Raw genomic sequence first — 24,042 nt, forward strand, 5'->3', positions numbered from 1 at the left:
ACAGATGTGAAAATTATCGAACTATCAGTTTAAGAAGTCACGGCTGCAAAATACTAATGCGAATTCTTTACAGACGAATGGAAAACCTGGTAGAAGCCGACCTTGGGGAAGATCAGTTTGGATTCCGTAGAAATATTGGAACATGTGAGGCAATACTGACTCTACGACTTATCTTAGAAGATAGATTAAGGAAAGGCAAACCTACGTTTCTAGCATTTATAGACATAGAGAAAGCTTGTGATAATGTTGACTGGAATATTCTCTTTCAAATTATGAAGGTAGCAGGGGTAAAATACAGGGAGCGAAAGGCTATTTACAATTTGTACAGAAACCAGCATGCTGTTACAAGAGTCGAGGGGCATGAAAGGGAAGTAGTGGTCGGGAAGGGTGTGAGACAGGGTTGTACCCTCTCCCCGATGTTATTCAATCTGTGTATTGAGCAAGCAGTAAAGGAAACAAAAGAAAAATTCTGAATTGGTATTAAAATCCACGGAGAAGAAATAAAAACTTTGAGGTTTTTCGATGACATTGTAATTGTGTCAGAGACAGCAAAGGACTTGGAAGAGCAATTGGACAGAATGGGCAGTGTCTTGAAAGGAGGATATAGGATGAACATCAACAAAAGCAAAACGAGGAGAATGGAATGTAGTCGAATTAAGTTGGGTGATGCTGAGGGAATTAGATTAGTAAATGAGACACTTGAAGTAGTAAATGAGTTTTGCTATTTGGGGAGCAAAATAACTGATGATGGTTGAAGTAGAGAGGATATAAAATGTAGAATGGCAATGGCAAGGAAAGCGTTTCTGAAGAAGAGAAATTTGTTAACATCGAGTATAGATTTAAGTGTCACGAAGTCGTTTCTGAAAGTATTTGTAAGGAGTGTAGCCATGTATGGAAGTGAAACATGGACGATAAACAGTTTTGACAGGAAGAGAATAAAGCTTTCGAAATGTGGTGCTACAGAAGAATGATAAAGATTAGATGGGTAGAGCAGATAACTAATGAGGAGCTACTGTACAGAATTGTAGAGAAGAGAAGTTTGTGGCACAACTTGACTAGAAGGGGTACAAATCGTAGATGGAGACCAAGAGATGAATACACTAAGCAGATTCAGAAGGATGTAGGTTGCAATAGGTACTGGGAGATGAAGAAGCTTGCACAGGACAGAGCAGCATGGGGAGCTGCATCAAACTAGTCTCTGGACTGAAGACCACAACAACGTTTGAAAGTACGAATCTTTACTTTATTCGAGAGTGCGTGACCTGTGTAAAGTATGAGATGCACTTCTGATGTGGTTCTGTAAGTCAACGAAAAATAGCATAGTCCAGGATATGGCGACCTGTAAACAGATTTTGCAGACACTGTATTATGGCGTATAATCGCTTACTAATGATGGAGAGATGGATAAATTTATATTCCGTGTTTCAAGGCAAATGGCTCTGGATGCACTTGTTAGTCAGCATTCATTAAATGATCCGCCTCTCTTCAAACTTTGGGCATCACTCCGTCCGCCCAAGGGTACACCTTTGATAGGTCTACTATGAACTTGAGTTACGTATCTGCAACTAAAATCCTTGAGTGACATCAGTGGCTGAAAGAAGTGAACAAGATGACAACTCTTGCACAAGCTTGATGTTTCTTGCGACAAATATAGTAAGTGCGGTAAAACAGTATTAATAAATTTCCTTCTCGGAGTGTTTCGGGTTATGTATTACCAGCAGAAATGAACAAGCGTGAAGAATATGATTTGGAAACTTATCTACTAGGAGCTCTTAAAGGATGTGTCAATATCATCCTACATGTATATTCTGTCTTTTTAGATAACTGACAATAGAACCTACTTTTACTATTTTCCATACTGAAATATGAAATCATTGGGGGGGGGGGGGAGGAGGATTAAAAGTCGTACAGCGACTACTCAAAACCATTTCTGATCCATAAAGGGGAAAAGTGAAATTGGTGAACGCAACAAAATCGTGATACTGTTGATAGAGTCGAACCTACGCTCCATTTCACCGTAAACCTGTTCTTCTATGAAGTTGCTACCACATAGTAGTCCACAAGCGTGAATAGTATTCAATCCTGCCGTGGGTGATGACTAACTAAGTAAGTCTACTTATAACTGATGAATACTCTTTCACCAATGAAACAAGGAAAATTATAAAAGGAATCGATTATTATTTCCTTTATAAAAAAAGAGTCATTATGTCTACTCCCAAAAATATCATGTGAGATCTTAGCACAACCTCGTACGGGGTAAAAAAAACATGTGCAGTTGGGAAGGAAAAACAATAAGTCCAGTAATTCAGCAATGTCTTTTTCGGGCTTGGAAATAACTTACTTCAGTAAGAAGAGGCGGTTACACGTTGTAAATGGAAACAATATTAGTTCAACTAACATTAACCAAAAGGTTACTGTGGGGTAACCACAACACACCTTCATTGTCAAATCTACAGTAAACTGGAAACTTAATAATCCTGCCCACTGAGCATGTCTGATTTATAGCCAATTAAGTTAGTTTTTGTTTTTCTATCATAATAATAACGCACCAAAAAGTATGACAAGGTTTCTTTTCTTCCCTTCGATGACGGTCTAGACACGGAGAACAACCTCGAACTGACATTAATGGGGAAGGAACTCAGCCATGCCCTTTCCAAGTGAAACACCCGGTATTTACCTTCTGCAATGTAGGAAACATAAATCTTCATAGCTGAACGCGGATCTGAAGCGCCCTCCCTCCACATGCAAGGCCAGTCTCTTAACATTACTTCGGTATGTGTAACATGGAATAGTCTGCTACTGAGGCAGAAATATGCATCCTGATATATGGGTCATATTTTGATGTATCCGCTGCTTGTATGAGTCACAATAAGCAGGTAGGTAAGTAAAATTTCTGCGAGAAACAATGCACTTAAATTGGAAAACTAAATGAGATAACTGTATTATGAAAACACGTCAGATTTATGTATATTCGAATACACCTCTCTCTCTCTCTCTCTCTCTCACACACACACACACACACACACACACACACACACACACAAAGGAGGTGTAAGTTGCAGAAAGGTATGACATAGATGGACAGATGAAAAAGAGAACGTTGTGTCACTGAAATCACTTCACAGATCTACATAGAAGTTTGATGACATTTCCCACTTCAAGACAAAGACTAATTGTGCTCAAGTGAAGGTAATACCTGAAACACTCTCAACCCCATGTGTCTTGGAGCCGACTAAGTCCATCATCTCAAAATGATGCCTTCCAGGTCAAAATTTTCGACTACTCTTTTTGTACGTTTAATACCGCGCGAGTCAACATCGAAAGCGAAAAAGAGTCTGTATCATCGTTACGAGACAATTATAGTAAGTGTGTAGCAAGGAAAAATGGCGAAAATCGAAGAACCGGTAAAACTACAAAAATTGCAAGTATCTGCTCTAAGACGATTGCTGTCTTTTGTTGGCGTACTACCCTCATTTTTGTAAAAAAAAATTTAAAGCCATTACATATCAAATAGCGTACTGGTGCAGTATTTAGGATCAATTGCAGTTATAAGTTAATTTAGCACATTATTTCCGTTTTGGTGACTAACGTTGAATATTCTCGCTACGAATTAGCTTATAATTACCTGCTGTTGTGGTATTTATGTGATAGCATGTTTTCGAACAACAGCACAAACAATAACACCTTGGTGTTACGTTAACAGCCTAACCAAAACTGAATATTTTCTATCGACACTGAACCGTTGTGACGTTGGTGCTCGTGTATAATGGGGAGGTGTGTCAAAGAACAGTGATGCAACACAAAAGAAATCAATCTTCTTTCCGTACCTCGAACGATGATAGAAAAAACCAGACATTTCAATATTCTGAATATTACACAGATATGAAACATTGTGCTTACAACCACACACGCATGGGAAATTTCAACTGCTGTAATGTTTACTTCCTACTTGAAAAACTTAAAACAAAAAGCTAACTATGCCAATACTGTACACGAAAAATCATTTTTAATCGTCAATTTTTCGTACTCTGGAGGCATTACAATACTGAAAGGCAATATTCAGACAAATCTTTGTGCATTTATGGTGAAAGAGTGAGCTTCGGCATAGAAGAGCGCCTAGCTACTGTAAACTCTACACAGTAATTTAATAACAGTTTCCGAAATCTGCTTATTATGGATGGGATACATGTGAGAAGTACGATGTGAGACTAAGCAGAAATACAGCCTGGTGTATCGCAGAAACCATCAATTGAGATTATTGAGGTTAGCAAGAGCAAGTACCACATCCACCTATATGATCATCACTGTATTCAGGACCAAAATGAGACTAACCTGAAAGTTAGGTGAGAGCCTTTGCTTGACAGGTCATGTCTTGTGTTACAAGTGTTACTATTTAGCTGTATCATTTTGATTTACATAGGCAAAACATTAACTTTTTGCTATGGGAACTAAATACTGACTAAGTCTGATACAGATGTGATTGTGTGCCTATTTTCTTCTGCTCATGTATGGTTTAAGGGAAAAAAATTGGAGACAGGTGTCACTTACGAGGTGCTATTCAGATACTAACAACACGAAAAAAAACCTCTACCTAACGTCCATCTGCTAGGAACTCGAGTATGAATCGGAGGGTAGTCATGTAAATTTACTGTGATGTTTAAATGCGTTAATTCAACATTTGTGTAAAACATGTTAGCCCGATCTAAAGTTGGCTGTATTTATGACATAACATATTCATGTAAAAATCTGAAAACAAAAGATTTTTGACGTATCTGTCGTCCAGCGACAATTTAATTCACTTCTTTACATGAAACACGTTGGTACATTTACAAGGTCTTCAGATTTGCAGACTTCTGTTTACGCTACATGACAAGAAAATATAATATACATAAAAAGGAAAAGTGGAGTGGCTCTTTACATGAGATTCTTCGTTGCACCGAATAAAGGTACAGAACTGTATTTCTTTTTTTCCGTTCAGTTTGGTGCTGGCACGGTTGCGTCACTTTTGACAAGTACTGAACCTTACCCGGCTAAAATTTGTTAGGAATACAAAGGCATTACTCATGCTCCTGTGCGTATTTCCCATCCGGTGCGATTTACTTTCATGTTAACTATAAGTCAGCAGTTGAGAGATATATTTTGGAACTTACATTTCTTCGTAGATACATGTCAAAAATTCCTCACGCTATTTTTTTAATGAGGTCCTGGATGTATTTACTAAAATAAGTTAACAGCCAGGTAATTTTGGAGAATTTACCTTCGGGCCCGTAGAGCACACCAACTCTGTCTTATTGAAGAGGCGTGAGTCACATTGTAGCTAGTAGCGTTACAGTAGTGCTACGTGAAAAATTGTTGAATCATATTCATCACAATCTCACATCTGTGACACAGTAATTAAATACGCAAGAGTACTGCTAACTATGTTCTTGGTTACAGCACGGCAATACAATAATTTATGTCTAAATCTGAGAATTCCGTCATATCTGTATACCAATGTCAGCAAGTGGTCAAAAATTTACCTTCCATGCCAAAAATGTCTGTCAAGACACAGTTTACACTTGTGCGAATGTATTTACTTCACGTTAGCAGGGCAATTGAACACCACGTGAATACTTAAAACATGATAACTGGGATACTGTTGAGCCTCATGGATAGATGAATATCAAAGCACAGAGCTTTCCTATAACGCATTTCTTATCAAAATAATGTATCACTTGCAAGCATCAAAGTTACAGTGTTTGGATGCGCTAACATTTTTTCCACATCTCGCTCAAGCAGAAACTGAAAAATGGAAATATTTGTATTTCTTGATACGTGAGTGTATCCTTATTAAGAAGCTGTTGATACATGTAAACAACACAAATGAATCCCTGCATCAGAAAGCAAGAGACTAGGTGGAAAGAACATAAAGCACCCATAAATTAATGCATTCCACAACTGTCAACACAACTCTTGATTACCATGACAACTCTTTCATATTAATACCACCGCTAACGGTGACAAACATATTTTCAATTCCTATAACAAATAGAAATGTTTCTCAATAACTATAGTAAAACTTGACGAAAGTATGGTGAGGTAACCCTACCAAATTTTAAATGCTCTATTTGTAGTTGGACTGTGCCTAACCTCCACAAAAAATAAACAAATAAAATCAGTGCGTCTTGAGTAAGTATCGGTTCTGTGTATCACCTGGCGTAAAACAAATTGCATTGCATGTGCCACAACAACTTCAGTCGCTACCCATGTAAAAAAAAAGCTGGCCGCATAAAACAATCATGCTTACTTAGCACACATGGCCACACAAGTGCAAGAAGCTAGTACTGTTAGTAGTCCATGGCCGTGAATCACCAGCTACACGTCGCCTACAGTTGAATGATAGGTTTACAATGTCATCTTACAATCGTGCGATAATACAAGCAAGACATATACAAAATCCACCTCTAGCAAAACTCAATCACCAAAAGTTCTGAAATACTTGGAATAATTCACTGGAAAAGCATGTTATTTCTAGTGGCGCAACATAAATGCGTGGCGAATTCAGCAAAAACCTCGCTACATCAAACAATACGTTCAAAGAATCTCAGAATTCACCTAAGTAAAATATCTCGTCTGGAGTAAATTAAAATAAAACAATGAATAGCATATATAGTGTTAAAGAGAGAGAGAGAGAGAACTTACACTTGTCCGTCAGCAGCCATGTTGAGAACGTACAGAAACAGCTGACGTTACAGCGCGGGTTGTTTGAAATGTTCACTACTCTTCATATATGGAACTTTTATCTCTAGAAAGATTAGATAAAATAAACACTAATCCTGGGTAAAGTTCGAAGACTGCATGCACACAACGTGACTGAGGAACACGAGATTCACTACAGGGACATTAGGGGATTTAAAGAATTTACAACGAAGTCAAAATAATACGTTTTAATGTTTCTGTTCAATAATGAACAATGGATTCTATGCACTAAAACATGCACAGTAAATACATGGACTTTCATAATTAAATCCTTGTCATAAAACTGTATAATCCTTTTCAATCTGAAACCGACACATACAAAAACACGTTCTGAAATTAACAGTAGAAAGCTGGAACAAAATGACAGCAAGAATTAAAGAAACGACAAAATCTTATTTCGGACAGAACATTCGACTTGTTTTTAACAAGTGCGACGCTAGTTTAAGATTTTATATTGTCCACATAACAATACTGGTTATCAGAAAGAAAAAACTCGTTAAAGCGACCCTTTAACATTTACAAGAATTTCTTCTCATCCTACAAGCTCTTACTCTTACATTAGGAGAAACGTGTGCATTTTAAATACTGTATCCAACACACATGACTGAGAAATCACAACTATGAGTATGAGAGAAACACACAAAGACACTGACGCCACAAACTAAGTTAAACTTCAAATTGCAGCATTAAGCTTTCGAAACAAGAACATTGCATTGATTTAATGAGATCAATGACAATACAATAAATGAAAAATTATCGGCAACTTACGTCAGTACTGAACAAGACGGGAATGTCAACCTTGTCGAACATCACACATCCACTTTTAAATACTTTATAAATACAAACATTTTTATAGATTCATCCTCTCACTCGTTTTAAAACAAATATACACATCAACTACACAGATGTACTGTACTGCAACTAGTATACAATCGATGGAAATAGAAGATATTTTTCCACATTTCATAAGCGTACAACATTCATAGGTTAATAATAGTTGAAAGACACAGAAAAATTAAGCGTAATCCACGTTTTCATTCAGGATATACGAAGAAATAATTCACTCAATGCCTGCACACCTCCAGAATTTCGATACTTTCAGCGTAACGCTACAGCTCGTATACGCAACACCAACTGTTTTGACTAACGACATACGCCTGCACTTCACAATTTGTACACCCGTCACTCCAGAAAGGGCTATTTCTGCAGTTTCGGTAAAGTCAAATCTCCAGATGGCACATTCGAAGCGGACTGCAGACATCCTCGTCGGAGTCGTAGAAGTACCTCTGCTTTGGAGACAGTCCCTTCTGCAACCGCCGAACTGCTTCCTTGATAAGACTTCCATCACGCAGAAGCTCCTGCAGCATTTCATACGGATCGTCAGTTGAAGCATCCGTCGATTTCGAGGACTTCCTGTTGACAGTGAGGCACGTATGACCACTACAGCTGTTGCCAGATTTTAAGCAGCCATCACAAGTTGAATCGCTCCAACTTCTGCTCGGTATCCTGTATGGTGAGGCTCGAGACTTGTGAAGCGAAAATGACGACCTCGTCTTTAAACCAGAAAGGCGAAGGTTTTCCTTGATTTCTGACACGAGCTCTTCCATATCTCGTGCCATGAAATCTTGCGTTGTGGAACCGTTATTGCCAGAGAGAATACACATCTCTTCTTTACTTGGCATTACTAACTATTCCCGAAACCTTTCGAGGAATTAGTAAACAAAACTGCAGCAAGGCACTCGTAAAACCTACAACACGTTCTTTCTCCCACGTCTCGCTAGTGAATGGGTCAAACCGGGAGGCTCCGTCTGTGTTATTGTTTTGATTCTGAAACGCGAGTACGGCGAGCGCCTCGCGCACAAAATAGTCCTAGTAAACAATGGCCATTAATGTGAGTTTTTAAAAACCAATTTATGAATAGGAGAAAACGTTTCATATAAACGTAATTATACTTAATTTTGATTAACAGATTACTCGTTGAGCATCGACTACATGATAGATGTAAACAAGAAATTGGAACAAAGGTTGCGGAAGGATACACGCTCAAGGTTACTCGTTCCTTAACGTCATATCACTGTGACGTCAGAGAGGAACGTGTCGTTATAAACAGACGTGGCATTATTTATTTACTTTCGACAATAATATTAGGATGCGCTGTTCAGCTTTCACCCAAAAAAAGATGATAAAATAGTGATACCCAGCATCACTGTTAGATACGTAATTTGTGGTTCCGTTGCTGTTGTTGAAATAACCTGTACGTTTTAACTTTCTAAGTTTCGTCGCGTAATAGTCAACTAAGATTTTTCTAGAAGAATATTAAACTTAAATATTTTCATTGTTGAGATTTACCAATGTGTATTAATAATTCAGTTACCTACGATAATATGTATTTTCGGCTTTACCATAAATTGTCTCGCTTGATGTGTAGACAGTAGGCAGATACGGTTATTGGAAGAATATTCAGAAATTAAACATAGAATTGGGGCCAAATATTTTAACAGATTTCATCTGAAAGGTTTCAAAACCTTTATTTTTTGTTTCAATTATTTGTCTTGACATTATCCCACTTCATGGTGAAATTTTAGTGAAAAGAGAGAAAAATAATTGGTCCGAAAGATTAAGGCTGTTATTATTTACAGTTTTTTGTACCGCACAATAATTATTGTTTAATGCCTTCTGGAGAAAGTTATTTGAATACGTTGAAGCGTTGCGTAATATCTCTGATAACAACTTACACACATACACACATGGTGGGCAATACGAATTATATACAAAACACGGAAATAAGACTGTTTAAGTAAGAGCAATGAGTACCGGGAACGAATGCTTTTTGTATTCCGATGATAATCTCCACGATCCTATTTTCTTACCTCAAGGCGAAGAGGTTATCTTAGGAAGAGGGCCTCGGACAAGAATTACGGACACTAGATGCTCCAGAAATCAAGGTACTTGTTCATTGACATTTACTACCTAGTTGCCTCCACCTTTTCCTTCGTCGTCATCCGGGAATTTTTTTTTATATTTGCTTAAATTAATGTAAAGTGCAACAGTTTAGAGCGTTTTTCTTTAAGCCGTATTGTACATGAAGTATCCTTTTCCACGTCTCCCCTCGTTGAGGCGAAGTTCTTGAGCCAACGTATTGTTTACTGTCTGTAAACAGGATAACGAAGTATTCAGAGTTCAGAGTACGAAATGTGATAGGGTGTAAGGTGCAGTGGAACAATGTAATGAAGTAGAAGCGGATTTTCATCTATGTAATTAATTCCATCAAATATGGGATTCTGCCCTTTAACCTCAGAAATAGATTCATGGGCAAGGCAGAGTCCGTTAAAGTGCTAACTAGATGATAATTGTCTATTGTGTAGTATTTGTGTTGTCAGCTGTGGGCAACTGTCAGCCAGTGTTACATAGAATACTCATGGACCAAAATAATTATTTTATATCTGAGGTATTGTTAGTCGATTCTAAAGTAAAAGACAAACAGCAACTTGAGCGTAAGGTATTTAGTCTCATTAGAATGATATGAATGTTTAAGTACTTTTACATACACAAAGATACTTGTGTTATGTTACATATGTGTTTGTGTGTGCGTGTGATAGAGTGAGTGAGTGAGAGAGAGAGAGAACAAGACTGAAAACATGAAACATGTTAGCATCCAGAAGGATATTTTTAAACAGAGATATAGTACGCATATATGTGTATTTGTGTTCTAACTCAAAAATAAATTTGTCCAAAATGTAACAAGTTTTCAGTCTTGTTTATGCGCCCGCCAGCGACTCATCTCCTACACCATTCGGTGAGTTGTTACCCTTACTCCTACATTATTTACACTCGAACAGGACTTACTATACCGTAGTAAGCCACCATGGTGTGTTTTAATGAATCAGTGCTGATGTCAACAGTGAACAAACAAGCAGCTGTTTTCTCACTTACTTGGCACAAAATACCTAAAGTATTTTTCAACATTCAGCGTCTTATAATTACACTCTGCATATGTATAAAACAGACAATATTATTTTCAAAATTGTTAAGTCTTTCGTGACCACTTGTTGACAAACTGCCTATTGGCTTCTGTCTCGGGTTCTTCGGCCGACATTCATCTAATGATTTTTCTGATGTTTCGCCAGCACGAGTGGCTGGCATTGTCGAAGCTTCACCCTCCAGTTCACCATCGGCAATGGAGGGTGAAGCTTTGACAATGCCAGCCACTCGTGCTGGCGAAACGTCAGAAAAATCATTAGATGAACGTCGGCCGAAGAACCTGAGACATAAGCCAATAGGCAGTTTATCAATATTATTTTCCTTTTTTGTCTGCAATATGATCTCCAAGATCAGAAGATTTTGGCTATGTTCCATTTTCAAGTGCTTGCGTATACACTTGTAGGTTTACACAGTTGCCCATGTTGGTGTATATGAAACACTAATATTTGTCACAAAATCCAGTTCAGAGTGGATTACAAATGCAAGTGTGTACACCCACTGCACACAGAGCAAGAAGTACTTAAGAAGTACACCACAGTGATTGACAATCCATGATAAGGGACATCAGCACTCAGGTATCAAGTTATTGAGAACTCTGCCCAAAAATTTACAGAATGGTGAAAAAGGAATAACAACAGGTATGTCGTGAATGATTCATATTCCTGACATACATCCACTCACTGTAGCCATTGATCGTACAGAGTCGAACAAAGTTGGATCTGTTGGAGGAAGCCAATACTTTTACAGCGTTGCACTATCGGGTGAGATTTCTTGTGTCTAGATAAATGTTGACATTAGGGTTTTTGTTTCTTTCCTGCAACACTGGAGCATTTTGGTGTAGATTGTCAAATATTTTATCAAGTGCTTCAGCTAAATAACAGAACAGTTCCTTAAACAGGGCCATAGATTATGTGTATCTCCATCCTAACTTATCTGTGCTATTGTTTCATCTTGGGCAAACACTAGAAGAAACACACACAGTTTTAAGCTAAAACTTACACTGCATATTACAAAAAATGTTAGGCAAATTCTACAAATGTTTATTGGCTACTAGGTATATCATTATCCTAGACCAATTAAGTAAAACTGGGCCACTGATAATACATACAAATTATAGTTCCTTCTCCATCTGTGAATGGAGTGGTAGTAAATCTAAATATATTTTACAATAATATGTGGTTCCTGTCTTGCACTTAATAATGGTTCACAGAGTTCATTTTTGTGTCTTGAGGCATGTTTGAACTAAAGTTACTACCATGCTCTTGTTGCTTACTGGTATAACAGGTTGAGTATCTTAGTGTTCCCCTTGAAAATCTTTACTGCGATGTCAAAGTGAACTGTTGCGTAAGCTCTAGGTTAGGTTGGAAGGTGAGAATGTCGTCATGAGCTGGCGAACCCAAAAAATTTTAATATGGATTTGGATTTAAGTTTTTAGAAACAGGTTGAACAACAGCATATCCAGAGGTCTACATTTGCCCCATATTTAACACCCTTCTTATTATTATGCATATCTCAAATGACAATGTAAATGCCAAAATATGTGTTACATAATAGACAAAACTTTTGATGACCATTTTATTGCATATGTACATTTATTGAGAGTCATTTATAAAAAATGGTAAGGGGGGGGGGCAGAATGGCAGTGTTATTGTTAACAGTGTAACTTGCAACATGCTATCTGTTAAGAACTCATAAACATTTCATGAAGCTTGCAAAGTATAAATTCAGTGCTGAAAGCTGGAAAACAGGGACAAGTGTACAGTTTATCTGTGCAGTGTTCTGTTTGTTTTTGAGGAGCATTTAAAATTAAGTTTTATTTCCCTTTTTAATTTTTCTTTCTCTTTCAGTTCCTGAATTTAAACATGAATTTTTGGCGTTGTTAACATGTTTTGATGTTAATCTAAAGCTTTGCAGTGGCAACTAGAGTGTTTCTGTTCTTATTTGTTTCATGCAGATATCTGATATCTACATCCATACTCTGCAAACCATTGTGAAGTGCAAGGCAGTGGGTAATTCTTATTGCACCACGTGGTAGGATTTCATTCTCTGCCATTCACATGGGAAATATTGTTTAAACACCTCTGTGCACAGTGTACTGAGGCAAATCTTGCATGGTCGTTGGTCTTTATGGGAGTGATTTGTAGGGTGGTGGTGGTGGGGGGGGGGGGGGGGAGGGGGCTGTAGTATTTTCCTAGATCACACTGTACTGAAGCTAATCTTGTCTTCAGTCTTTATGAGAGTGATTTGTGTGTGTGGGGAGGGGAGGGGGGCTGCAGTATTTTCCTAGATTGCCCAGTTAATACTGGTTCTTGAAAATTTGTTTGTAAGCTTTCCGAAGGTAGTTGATGCTTGTCCTTAAATGCTTGCCATTTCAAGTAGCATTTCCATGATGCTCTCCCATGGGTGAAAAAACACCTGGCTTGTTTTTTCAGTGTGTACAGTCAACATCTCCTGTTAGTCCTATTTGGCTTTAGTATTTCGCAGTATTCTAGGATGTGTGGAACAAGTGTCTTGTAAGCAGTATTATTTGAAGATTGATTCCATTTTCTCAATATCCTACACAGAACCAAAGTCTACAACCTGTTGTACCTATGACTGAACCATACTTAGGTGCTTGTATGAATTAACTGAATCCAGTTGGCTCCTTACGGCAATACAATACTACATTTTTGCGTTTTGTGGAGTGTGCAATTTTACATTTCTGAACATTTTCACCATTTTATACTGACAGAAAAAAATTGCAACAGCCAAAAATAATTGATGCAGAGTAATTTTTTTAGTGTGCATTTGTCTAGGTAACATATTTTAGTAATTAACATTGTAATGTGACAAATTAATGTAAGCACTAGGTAAGCCACTGCAAGTGTGAAATGCTGGTACTTAATAACCATTGTAACCATCAGAATGTTGAATATAAGCATGTAAACATGTGTGCATCTTGTTGTACAGGTGCTGGATGTCAGTTTGTGGAACAGAGTTCCACGCCTGTTGCATTTGGTCAGTCATTACAAGGTTGTTTAATCCTGTTTGTGGATGACACTGGAGATGATGTCTGATGTCCCATATGTGCTCTCTTGAAGTTACAGTGATAGAGCAGGCCAAAGCAACATGTTGACGTGCTGTAGAACATGTTGGGCTACAGCAGCGATAGATGGGCGAGCATTATTCTCTGAAATGCTGTTCGTGAATGGCAGCACAACATGTCAAATCACCAAACTAACGTATAAATTTGCAGTGAAGGTGCATGGGATAACCACAACTGCTGTCGTACAAAATTGAATCCCTACCTATAACTATAGGTTAGGTCCAGTGTGTGTGGCACAGAGACAGATTGTTGCTGTCTCTGAACTGGCGTCCTCCTAACCAACACACGGCCATCACTCGCACCAAGGCAGAACCAGCTTCCACCAGAAAACACAGTAGGCCTGCATCTTGCCGTCCAATGAGCTCTGTCTTGAAACTCCCAAAGTCACAAATGGTGATGGTTTGGGGTCTGGATTGGAGCTGTTCTTGAACTAAACAATTTTTAACAGTTCGTTGCATCACTGTGGTGCCAACTGCTACTCAGATTGCTGCCTCAGATGCAGTACAGTGCGCCAGAGCAATACTTGGAAAGAGCAGGTCTCCTTTCTAGAGTGTGCCATGCGGCCATCCAGAGCCCGGTCTTCTTGTGACCGTATATTCCCGTAACCACTGCTGCCAGCAGTCTTGTATAGTGGCTCCATTCATGCCAAGTATTCCTGCAGTATTGGAGAAGGAACATGCAGCTTGTCGTAGTTCTATTTCATGACCTTGTTCAAACTCTGTGGGTTGTTGATAATGGTGTCTGTTTGGTGTTGATGATGGCATATTTGTCACCTTAAAGACATTCTTGGCTAACATCAGCTCACCACATTCAGTCTCAAAGGTAGCTAATAGTCGTGACTTTTACAGTGTAAATAAAGCAAACCTGATTTGCCACCTCATAGTGGTGCTACTAGTGCCACTGTTGCGCAACTAGTGCGAAATTGGAATAGATGTCGTCTTTCAGATACAGGGAGTGCCACCTTTAGTTTATTTCATACAACTTTTCATGCAATTTTTTCCATCAGTTTATAATCTTATCAATATATGTTCCAGTATTTGTGGAGCTTTTTTCTGATACTGTGTTGTTATAGTCATCAACATGTGCAAAAAGCCTGAAGTTTCATTTGATGTTTTCTATCAAGTCATTTATACACAACAGGAACAGTAAGGATCGCAACACGTATTACTAGGGCATGCCGGTAATTACTTCTACATCAGGCAGTGACCCTCCATCAAAAACAACATGCAATGTCTTCCCCCCCCCCCCCCCCCCATTCAAGAAATCCTCAATCCTACTGAGCTACCAAAGCTCAGCTCATGACCTATCCTCACAGCTCTTACTTCTGCCTGTTCCTTGTTTCCTACCATCCTAACTTCACAGACTTTCTCCTGCGATCTTTACAAGACTAGCACTTCTGGAAGAAAGTATACTGCAGAGACATGGCTTAACCACTGTATGCTGATATGAAACTTCCTGGCGTATTAAAACTGTGTGCCAGGCCAAGACTCAAACTTGGTACCTTTGCCTTTGCCAACCGAGGTACCCAAGCGCAACTCATGACCCATTCTCACAACTCTACTTCTGTGGAGTTAGGAATGTAGGAGACGAGATACTGGTGGAGGGGATGGGTTGCGAGTCGTGCTCGGGTAGCCCAGACAGTAGAGCACTTGCCCATGAAAGGCAAATGTCCTGAGTTTGACACCAGTCTGGCACACAGATTTAATCAAGAGGAAGTTTCGTATCAGCACACACTACACTGCAGAGTGAAAAATTTCATTCTGGAATCCTCAATCTAATCAACAATTGTTGTTTGGCACCCCACATATAAGGGGCGTTCAAAAAGAAATGAGCTGGAGCCATAATTACAGAAACCAGTGCGTGTATGTTAGAAATAATGACCCTGGCTGTTGAGACACTTGTCCCACTATGACCCAAGGCGGTGAATGGCTGTCTCTTGAAATTCCCAGGGCTGCAATGTTAACCAGTTCTGCACACACAGATGGATGTTGTCGTCCGAGGTGAATTGTTTGCCCCTCAGAACCTTTTTTAGGGACCAAAATTGGTGTAATCACAGGAAGAGAGGTCCAGACTGTATGGAAGGGGTCAAGAACCTCCCATTTGAAATTCTGCTAGAGTGCCGCGACCGTGTTGGCTGTATGAGGCTTTGCATTGTCATGGAGCAGTATGACCCCATGGGTGAGAGTGCATGGTTGTTTTGATTTGATAACTTGGTGGAGGGTGGTCAATGTTTGCGAGTAACCCTGGGTGTTCACTGTTGTCCCATGCTGCAGGAAGTCTATCAGAAGGGGGCCATCTTGGTCAAACAATCTGAGGGGCAAACAAGTCACCTCGGATGACGACATCCAGCTGTAAGTGGGAACTGGTTAACATCACAGTCCCGGGAATTTTATGAGACAGTCATTCATCGTCTTGTGTCACAGTGGGACAAGTGGTACTGGTTTCTGTTTTTATGCCTCTGGCACGTTTCTTTTTTAACGCTGCTTGTAGTAACGCTGGTGTGGTACTGAGTCATATACATGTCGGGAATCAAGAAATACTGTATCCATCTGATTGCCTTAGCTTTCATGATGTCATGTGAAAAAAAATCCATGTTGTTTGACGTGAATCATTGCACTTCATTATGTTTGAGCTCAGGTGTGCCCTCATATTATATTATACAACAGATAAATGTTGATTATATTGGACAATAGTTTTGTGTATCATGTTTGCTACCCTTCTTGTAGACGGGAGCAAGCTGTGCTTTCTTTCAGCAACTGCGCACTATTTTTCATTTGAGGAATTTAGTTTGTATTATGAATAAAAGGGAGTTTATTCAGCCACTAATTCCATATATCTGACAGGACCCCATAAGATCTACATCTACATCTACATCCATACTCCGCAAGCCACCTGACGGTGTGTGGCAGAGGGTATCCTGAGTACCTCTATCGGTTCTCCCTTCTATTCCAGTCTCGTATTGTACGTGGAAAGAAGGATTGTCGGTATGCTTCTGTGTGGGCTCTAATCTCTCTGATTTTATTCTCATGGTCTCTCCGTGAGATATACGTAGGAGGGAGCAATATACTGCTTGACTCTTTGGTGAAGGTATGTTCTCGAAACTTTAACAAAAGCCCGTACCAAGCTACTGAGCGTCTGTCCTGCAGAGTCTTCCACTGGAGTTTATCTATCATCTCCGTAACGCTTTCGCGATTACTAAATGATCCTGTAACGAAGCGCGCTGCTCTCCGTTGGATCTTCTCTATCTCTTCTATCAACCCTATCTGGTGCGGATCCCACACTGCTGAGCAGTATTCAAGCAGTGGGCGAACAAGCATACTGTAACCTACTTCCTTTGTTGTCAGATTGCATTTCCTTAGGATTCTTCCAATGAATCTCAATCTGGCATCTGCTTTACCGACGATCAACTTTATATGCTAATGCGTACTCCCAGATAATTTATGGAATTAACTGCTTCCAGTTGCTGGCCTGCTATTTTGTAGCTAAATGATAAGGGACCTATCTTTCTATGTATTCGCATCACATTACACTTGTCTACATTGAGATTCGATTGCCATTCCATGCACCATGCATCAATTCGCTGCAGATCCTTCTGCATTTCAGTATAATTTTCCATTGTTGCAACCTCTGATCCTGGAGCTTCGTCCTGTTTTAGCAGTATCAGCTGTGGGCAACACTCCTGCGTTTACTGCTGCAAAGGAAAATTTTAACATGGAATTCAGAATTTCTTCTTTTGCTATGCTGCTCTGTTTGAATTCCAGTGTCATTCATGAGCATCTGTACACTAATTTTGGTGGCTCTGCAACCTATCTACTTGTAAGTATTTTATTTTTTAATTAATTAATTATTATTTTTTTGGTGGGGGGAGGGGGGGATGTTTAAGTAAGATTCTGCCACATTAGTTGTTGAAGGCTTCAAACATTGCCCTTCAGACAGCTAAATGTATTTCTTGTGCCATATCTCTCTGCACTTTGTTTTACATCTGTTATGAAGTAGTCATTGTTTGTTTAGTAGTTGCTTTAGAGACTATAACTTGAAGGGTCCCTCTCCTTACAAAGTTTTCTAAGTAAGTGTCTAGCCATTGCATGGTCAACTATTCTTTTGAAATTGAGCCGAGTGGTTTTAGGCGCTTCAGTCCAGAACTGCACGACTGCTACGGTCGCAGGTTCAAATCCTGGCTCGGGCATGGATGTTTGTGATGTCCTTGGGTTAGTTAGGTTCAAGTAGCTCTAAGTTCTAGGAGACTGGATGACCTCAGATGTTAAGTCCCATAGTGCTCAGAGCCATTTGAACCATTTCTAAATTTCAGGCAGAGTCCCTCTACATGCTCTTGGCCAGAGCTGAATGTTTAAAGAGTTATGACATACCCTATGTGCATATCCATGAGCCTCCTCGAAATGTTTGTTGTAAGGTACACCATACTGTTGCAACATATTGTGTAGGTTCCAAATATGTTATCTGTATTTCATTTATTTGTATATCTATGTAGTTATTTATATCTAAAAACAAAGATGATGTGACTTACCAAACAAAAGCGCTGGCAAGTCGATAGACACACAAACATACACACAAAATTCAGGCTTTCGCAACCAGCGGTCGCTTCTTCAGGAAAGAGGGAAAGACGAAAGGATGTGGGTTTTAAGGGAGAGGGTAAGGAGTCATTCCAATCCCGGGAGCGGAAAGACTTACCTTAGGGGGGAAAAAGGACAGGTATACACTCTCGCACGCGCGTGTGCGCGCGCGCGCGCACACACACACACACACACACACACACACACACACACACACACACACACACACACACACACACATCCATCCGCATGTACACAGACACAAGCAGACATTTGTCTGTTAGTGGGAAATATCCAGATAACCCGGGTGGTGTAACACTCTGCCAAGATGTGCTGACCGTGCACCAAAGCATGTTTAGCCACAGGGTGATCCTCATTACTAACAAACACTATCTGCCTGTGTCCATTCATGCAAATGGACAGTTTGTTGCTGGTCATTCCTACATAGAAAGCTTCACAGTGTAGGCAGGTCAGTTGGTAAATCACGTGGGTGCTTTCACATGTGGCTCTGCCTTTGATCATGTACACCTTCCGGGTTGGAGGTGGTGACCGGGGGCGGTTACAAGGGTAGGTGCCAGAGGGTTGGGAAGGTGGTTTGGGGATTTCATAGGGATGAACTAAGAGGTTACGAAGGTTAGGTGGACGGTGGAAAGACGCTCTTGGTGGACTGGGGAGGATTTCATGAAGGATGGATCTCATTTCAGGGCAGGATTTGAGGAAGTCATATCCCTGCTGGAGAGCCACATTCTCAGTCTGATCCAGTCCTGGAAAGTATTCTGTCACAAGTGGGGTGCTTTTAAGTGGGGTGCTTTTGGGGTTCTTCTTTGGGAGGTTCTGGGTTTGAGGGGAAGAGGAAGTGGCTCTGGTTATTTGCTTCTGTACCAGGTAGGGAGGGTAGTTGTGGGATGCGAAAGCTGTTTTAGGTTGTTGGTGTAATGGTTCAAGGATTCCAGACTGGAACAGATTCGTTTGCCACGAAGACCTAGGCTGTAGGGAAGGGACCATTTGATATGGAATGGGTGGCAGCTGTCATAATGGAGGTACTGTTGCTTGTTGGTGGGTTTGATGTGAACGGACGTGTGAAGCTGGCCATTGGACAGTTGGAGGTCAACGTCAAGGAAAGTGGCATGGGATTTGGAGTAGGACCAGGTGAATCTGATGGAACCAAAGGAGTTGAGGTTGGAGAGGAAATTCTGGAATTCTTCTTCACTGTGAGTCCAGATCATGAAGATGTCATCAATAAATCTGTACCAAACTTTGGGTTGGCAGGCCTGGGTAACCAAGAAGGCTTCCTCTAAGCGACCCATGAATAGGCTGGTATACAAGGGCGCCATCCTGGTACCCATGGCTGTTCCCTTTAATTGTTGGTATGTCTGGCCATCGAAAGTGAAGAAGTTGTGGGTCAGGATGAAGCTGGCTAAGGTAATGAGGAAAGAGGTTTTAGGTAGGGTGGCAGGTGATCGGCGTGAAAGGAAGTGCTCCATCGCAGCAAGGCCCTGGACGTGCGTAATATTTGTGTGTAAGGAAGTGGCGTGAATGGTTACAAGGATGGTTTCCGGGGGTAACAGATTAGATAAGGACTCCAGGCGTTCGAGAAAGTGGTTAGTGTCTTTGATGAAGGATGGGAGACTACATGTAATGGGTTGAAGGTGTTGATCTTCGTAGGCAGAGATACGTTCTGTGGGGGTTTGGTAACCAGCTACAATTGGGGGAGGGGGGGGGGGGGGGATGATTGGGATTGTGAATTTTAGGAAGAAGGTAGAAGGTAGGGGTGTGGGGTGTCGGTGGGGTCAGGAGGTTGATGGAGTCAGGTGAAAGGTTTTGTAGGGGGCCTAAGGTTCTGAGGATTCCTTGAAGCTCTGCCTGGACATCAGGAATAGGAGGCCTGCCTGCATTGTGAAGCTTTCTATGTGGGAATGACCAGCAACAAACTGTCCATTCGCATGAATGGACACAGGCAGACAGTGTTTGTTGGTAATGAGGATCACCCTGTGGCTAAACATGCCTTGGTGCACGGCCAGCACATCTTGGCACAGAGTTACACCGTCCGGGTTATCGGGATATTTCCCACTAACACCAACCTGTCAGAACTCCGGAGATGGAACATGCCCTTCAGTATATCCTCTCTTCTCTTTATTCGCCAGGCCTCAACCTCCTCTAATTTCAATTTGCCGCCGCTGATACCTCACCTGTCTTTCAACAAGATCTTTGCCTCTGTACTTCCGCCTCGACTGACATCTCTGCCCAGACTCTTTGCCTTTACAAATGTATGCTTGTGTCTTTGTATGTGCGGATGGAGGTGTTGGGGGGGGGGGGGGGGGCGTGCGCGAGTGTACACCTGTCCTTTTTTCCCCCTAAGGTAAGTCTTTCCGCTCCTGGGATTGGAATGACTCCTTGCCCTCTCCCTTAAAACCCACATCCTTTCGTCTTTCCCTCTCCTTCCCTCTTTCCTGATGAAACACCGTCGGTTGTGAAAGCTTGAATTTTGTGTGTATGTTTGTGTGTCTATCAACCTGCCAGCACTTTCGTTTGGTAAGACACATCATCTTTGTTTTTATATATATTTTTCCCACGTGGAATGTTTCCCTCTTTTATATTCATATGTATTTATTTATTTATATCATTTCTAACTATCCTGCTGATGGCCTTTTCCAAAACTTGAGTAGCTTTTGTTGATGTAAACATGAGTGAGAATTTGGGGAGTTCTGTGCAGCAGCTAAGCATTTCCAGCTGTTGGTTGATATGGCAGGCTGCTTATGTAATTTACAGAGCTCATAAACTTTTGTGTTTATTTTATTAGCCCTTTGTACTCTGTTGCTTATTGCTACTGATGCTTATCTCTCTGTGAACTTCATCAAACTAGTTAGTTCTGTTTGTACTGATGAGGCTGGGATAATCATCCGATGAGTGGCTCCTGAGACTATCAGTTAAAACCACTGTTTGAAAAGTGCTTTTGGTTGTGTGTACATTATGCTAACAATTGGGATACAAACAGTAGCTGTTGAATATAGTAAAAAAAGTAGCATTTTTCGAAAGGTACCACCACTTTGATTCATTTCATCTTTTGAAATTTAAGCAAAGTGAACATTAATAGTAAGTTTAGTCACAGTTAATTATTAATATAGTCTCTAACGGCTTCTCTGTGCTATTGTCTAAATTGACTGTTACCACATTGGTGAACTTCTTCGTGGTTTGATCTGTGTAACAGGGTGGATGGATGAGTGTATGAATAGACAGTGATTTCACCAAATTTGTGAAATTGTAATTCACTGTTTTGCTTTATTCGTGAAGTTATCTGTTTCCTGAAAGTTTACATTCAACTCTTGCAGTACATTGTATGGCTGATGGTATGAAACCAACTGAAGTTTTATCTTACTTCATATTACTAGTCTTGTCAAACAGTGTTTCATGAAGACTTAATTAATTACTTGGTAGAGTTAATTTTCGCATCTACTGTGACAAATTTGCTGCATTTTCAGCTAATCTGTGGTTTGGATGCATACTTCAGTTTGCTGTGAAATGCTGTGTCGAAAGGTATTGTGTATGTGAGTACATATGACAAGTAGTCGTAAAGTTTTAATTATTTCCTCTGGAGGAGGAGGGGGGGGGGGGGGGGGGAATCAAGCTGCCTACCATTGAACTTGGTTGCTATGATTCCTCTGCATATTCACTCTTCAATATGATGCAATTTTCCCAACAGTGGATGACTTGGTGGAGATCTTAGTTATTGAAGTTAGCATTTTGGATGTCCAAGAAATGTTCCATGTCAAAAATCAACTAGTTGTCATTCTGGTAGTTTTTTCATCTGAGGAAACAGGAAGAATTCACGTGGTGCCATCTCAGGTGAATATGTGGGGTGAAGCAAAATTTGATAGCCAAGGAAGCAGCATGCGTGACTGTGTCCTAGGATGTTGTGGAGCAAAAACACAGCTTCCCTTGACACTTTGTTTTGATAGACAGCCTCTTCCAGCCTTGCCAAGGCTTTTGTTAGCATAATACTGTGTTGGTGTAACCCTTATCAGCATAATCTGTTGCCACTAGCTGCGGCAGTTTTTTTTAAAAAAAAAAAAAAAGCTTTACTTTGTCTAATGATGGTCGGGTCTTCACTTTTTTTTGTTTTTGTTTTTTTTGTAGTTGTGATGAGTCCACTAGTTTGCACTGCTTGTTTTACTCATTTGTATCAGGGTGTCAGCACCTGTCCATGGTGATTAGGTAGCTATAGAAGTCATTTAGAACTCGGTGAGCTTTTGGAATGGAGCGTGAGCAGCAGCAAAACCTCACACTTTCAGATGGAATGTTAAAAATGGATGCATGACTGATCTTCACTTTTTTCACAGTGGTCTCAGTTCTGTTGTGCTGAACTTCAAGCAACAGGCCCTCCACACCTCATGGGATTTCCAGTTCTTCATACATATGTGATTTTCCATTTTATTCTTCATTGTTGAAACATATTTGACGGCACTGCAACATCTTGTACCAACTAACCACTACGTTATACGACTGTACATTGTTGCCATATACTTCCACTTACTCAGCATGGAGTGTTGTGACATTTGCTGCCCCTTTTAAATTCCCATAGTGGTATGCTGCACTACTTTTCGAGGTTCTAATTAAAACTACTTACTAACTTCTGTGTGCGAGCATGTGCCTGGTGTGTGTGTGTGTGTGTGTGTGTGTGTGTGTGTGTGTGTGTGTGTGTGTGAGAGAGAGAGAGAGAGAGAGAGAGAGAGAGAGAGAGAGAGAATGAACTTGGTTGTTGACGTAAATTATTTAATTATTATTTTTTACTTTTTCTGTGTTCAGTATGCCTCCTAGCAGACAGTTCATCAAAAGAAGTGAAAGTAAAACAGTTGGGTAGTAATAATTCAGCTGTTAATGGACTAGCACTGAAGAAGAATGAAACATATACATTGAAAGAAGGGGATGTACTGGAATTCCTGCTTGGCCAGTATGCACACACAGTCAGATTTTGTGCTAAAAGTGGTGGCAGTGTTTCACTGCATAAAGGAATTAAAAGGGATACAGAACATCCCTGCCAGCCAGCAAAAAGATTGTGTGAGGACTTTTATACAAGCCAAAGAGTGAGTGATGGGATGGATGCAATATCAACTGAAGTGACACCATGTTCTGAGGACAAATGGGAATATATAGATAATAATAAACTTATAATTCTTACTAGCAAAGGATGTAAAGGCAGTTCAAAGGTAAGGAGAAAAGAGAATTAAAAGCCTTATCTTATTCTGTCACCAGCATTTTAATCTTACTAAAACTAATGTTCCTGTTGTTACCACTACTGTCAGTATTGTGATTTGTTTTGAAAACTGACATCACTCATATATTGTATAAATTAGTGTGTGGAATAATATATTTGTCAAAAACTGCTTCCTGTAAAATTGCCCACAGTAGTTGTTGTATGTAAGAGAGACTTCTGTGTAATCATCCAGAATTTTATTAACATCATATGTTTCAACAGATTCTCATTCTGTGCGTGTGATTTAATTTATGTGCTTGAGATGAAATATAGTTTGTTCTGCTCATAACACAATTCTCAAATAATTTGTTTGTTATAAGAAAATAGTTTCAAATTTCCTGAAAGACATATTTTATGTTTTCCATATGTATTTTAAATGTATGTCCTTGTCATCATGAACTAGGATGTCAATGAGT

At 39.9% G+C, this 24,042-nt stretch overlaps 3 protein-coding genes across 5 annotated transcripts in view; 1 reads left to right on the forward strand and 2 right to left on the reverse strand.

The window, feature by feature from the left end:
• Positions 1–6,825, reverse strand: part of LOC126272702 (xaa-Pro dipeptidase) — an 842,295-nt gene extending 835,470 nt beyond the window's left edge. Inside the window, exon 1 of one of the 3 annotated variants that reach the window (XM_049975738.1) lies at positions 6,682–6,825. In XM_049975738.1, coding sequence (XP_049831695.1) covers positions 6,682–6,701 — 20 coding nt within the window. In that variant the 5' untranslated portion in view covers positions 6,702–6,825. Of the gene's footprint in view, positions 1–3,625; positions 3,733–6,681 lie in introns of those variants that run through there. The other 2 variants (XM_049975737.1, XM_049975736.1) reach the window with 2 other exon arrangements.
• An 86-nt stretch (positions 6,826–6,911) lies between these two features.
• On the reverse strand, positions 6,912–8,420 carry LOC126272705 (GSK-3-binding protein FRAT2-like). The gene has a single exon (XM_049975741.1). The coding sequence runs from the start codon at positions 8,418–8,420 to the stop codon at positions 7,959–7,961; it is 462 nt and encodes a 153-aa protein (XP_049831698.1). The 3' UTR covers positions 6,912–7,958.
• A 570-nt stretch (positions 8,421–8,990) lies between these two features.
• The window catches only part of LOC126272701 (bifunctional polynucleotide phosphatase/kinase), an 85,197-nt gene continuing 70,145 nt past the window's right edge, over positions 8,991–24,042 (forward strand). The window contains exons 1-2 of the mRNA XM_049975735.1: positions 8,991–9,683; positions 23,179–23,579. Coding sequence (XP_049831692.1) covers positions 9,545–9,683; positions 23,179–23,579 — 540 coding nt within the window. The 5' untranslated portion in view covers positions 8,991–9,544. The remainder of the gene's footprint in view (positions 9,684–23,178; positions 23,580–24,042) is intronic.

The sequence above is a fragment of the Schistocerca gregaria genome, chromosome 5 (genome assembly GCF_023897955.1).
Source record: "Schistocerca gregaria isolate iqSchGreg1 chromosome 5, iqSchGreg1.2, whole genome shotgun sequence".
Lineage (NCBI taxonomy): Eukaryota > Metazoa > Arthropoda > Insecta > Orthoptera > Acrididae > Schistocerca > Schistocerca gregaria.

Coding starts and splice junctions, on each gene's coding strand:
- LOC126272705 (XM_049975741.1), bottom strand. CDS start 8,420: ATGCCAAGTAAAGAAGAGATGTGTATTCTCTCTGGCAATAACGGTTCC.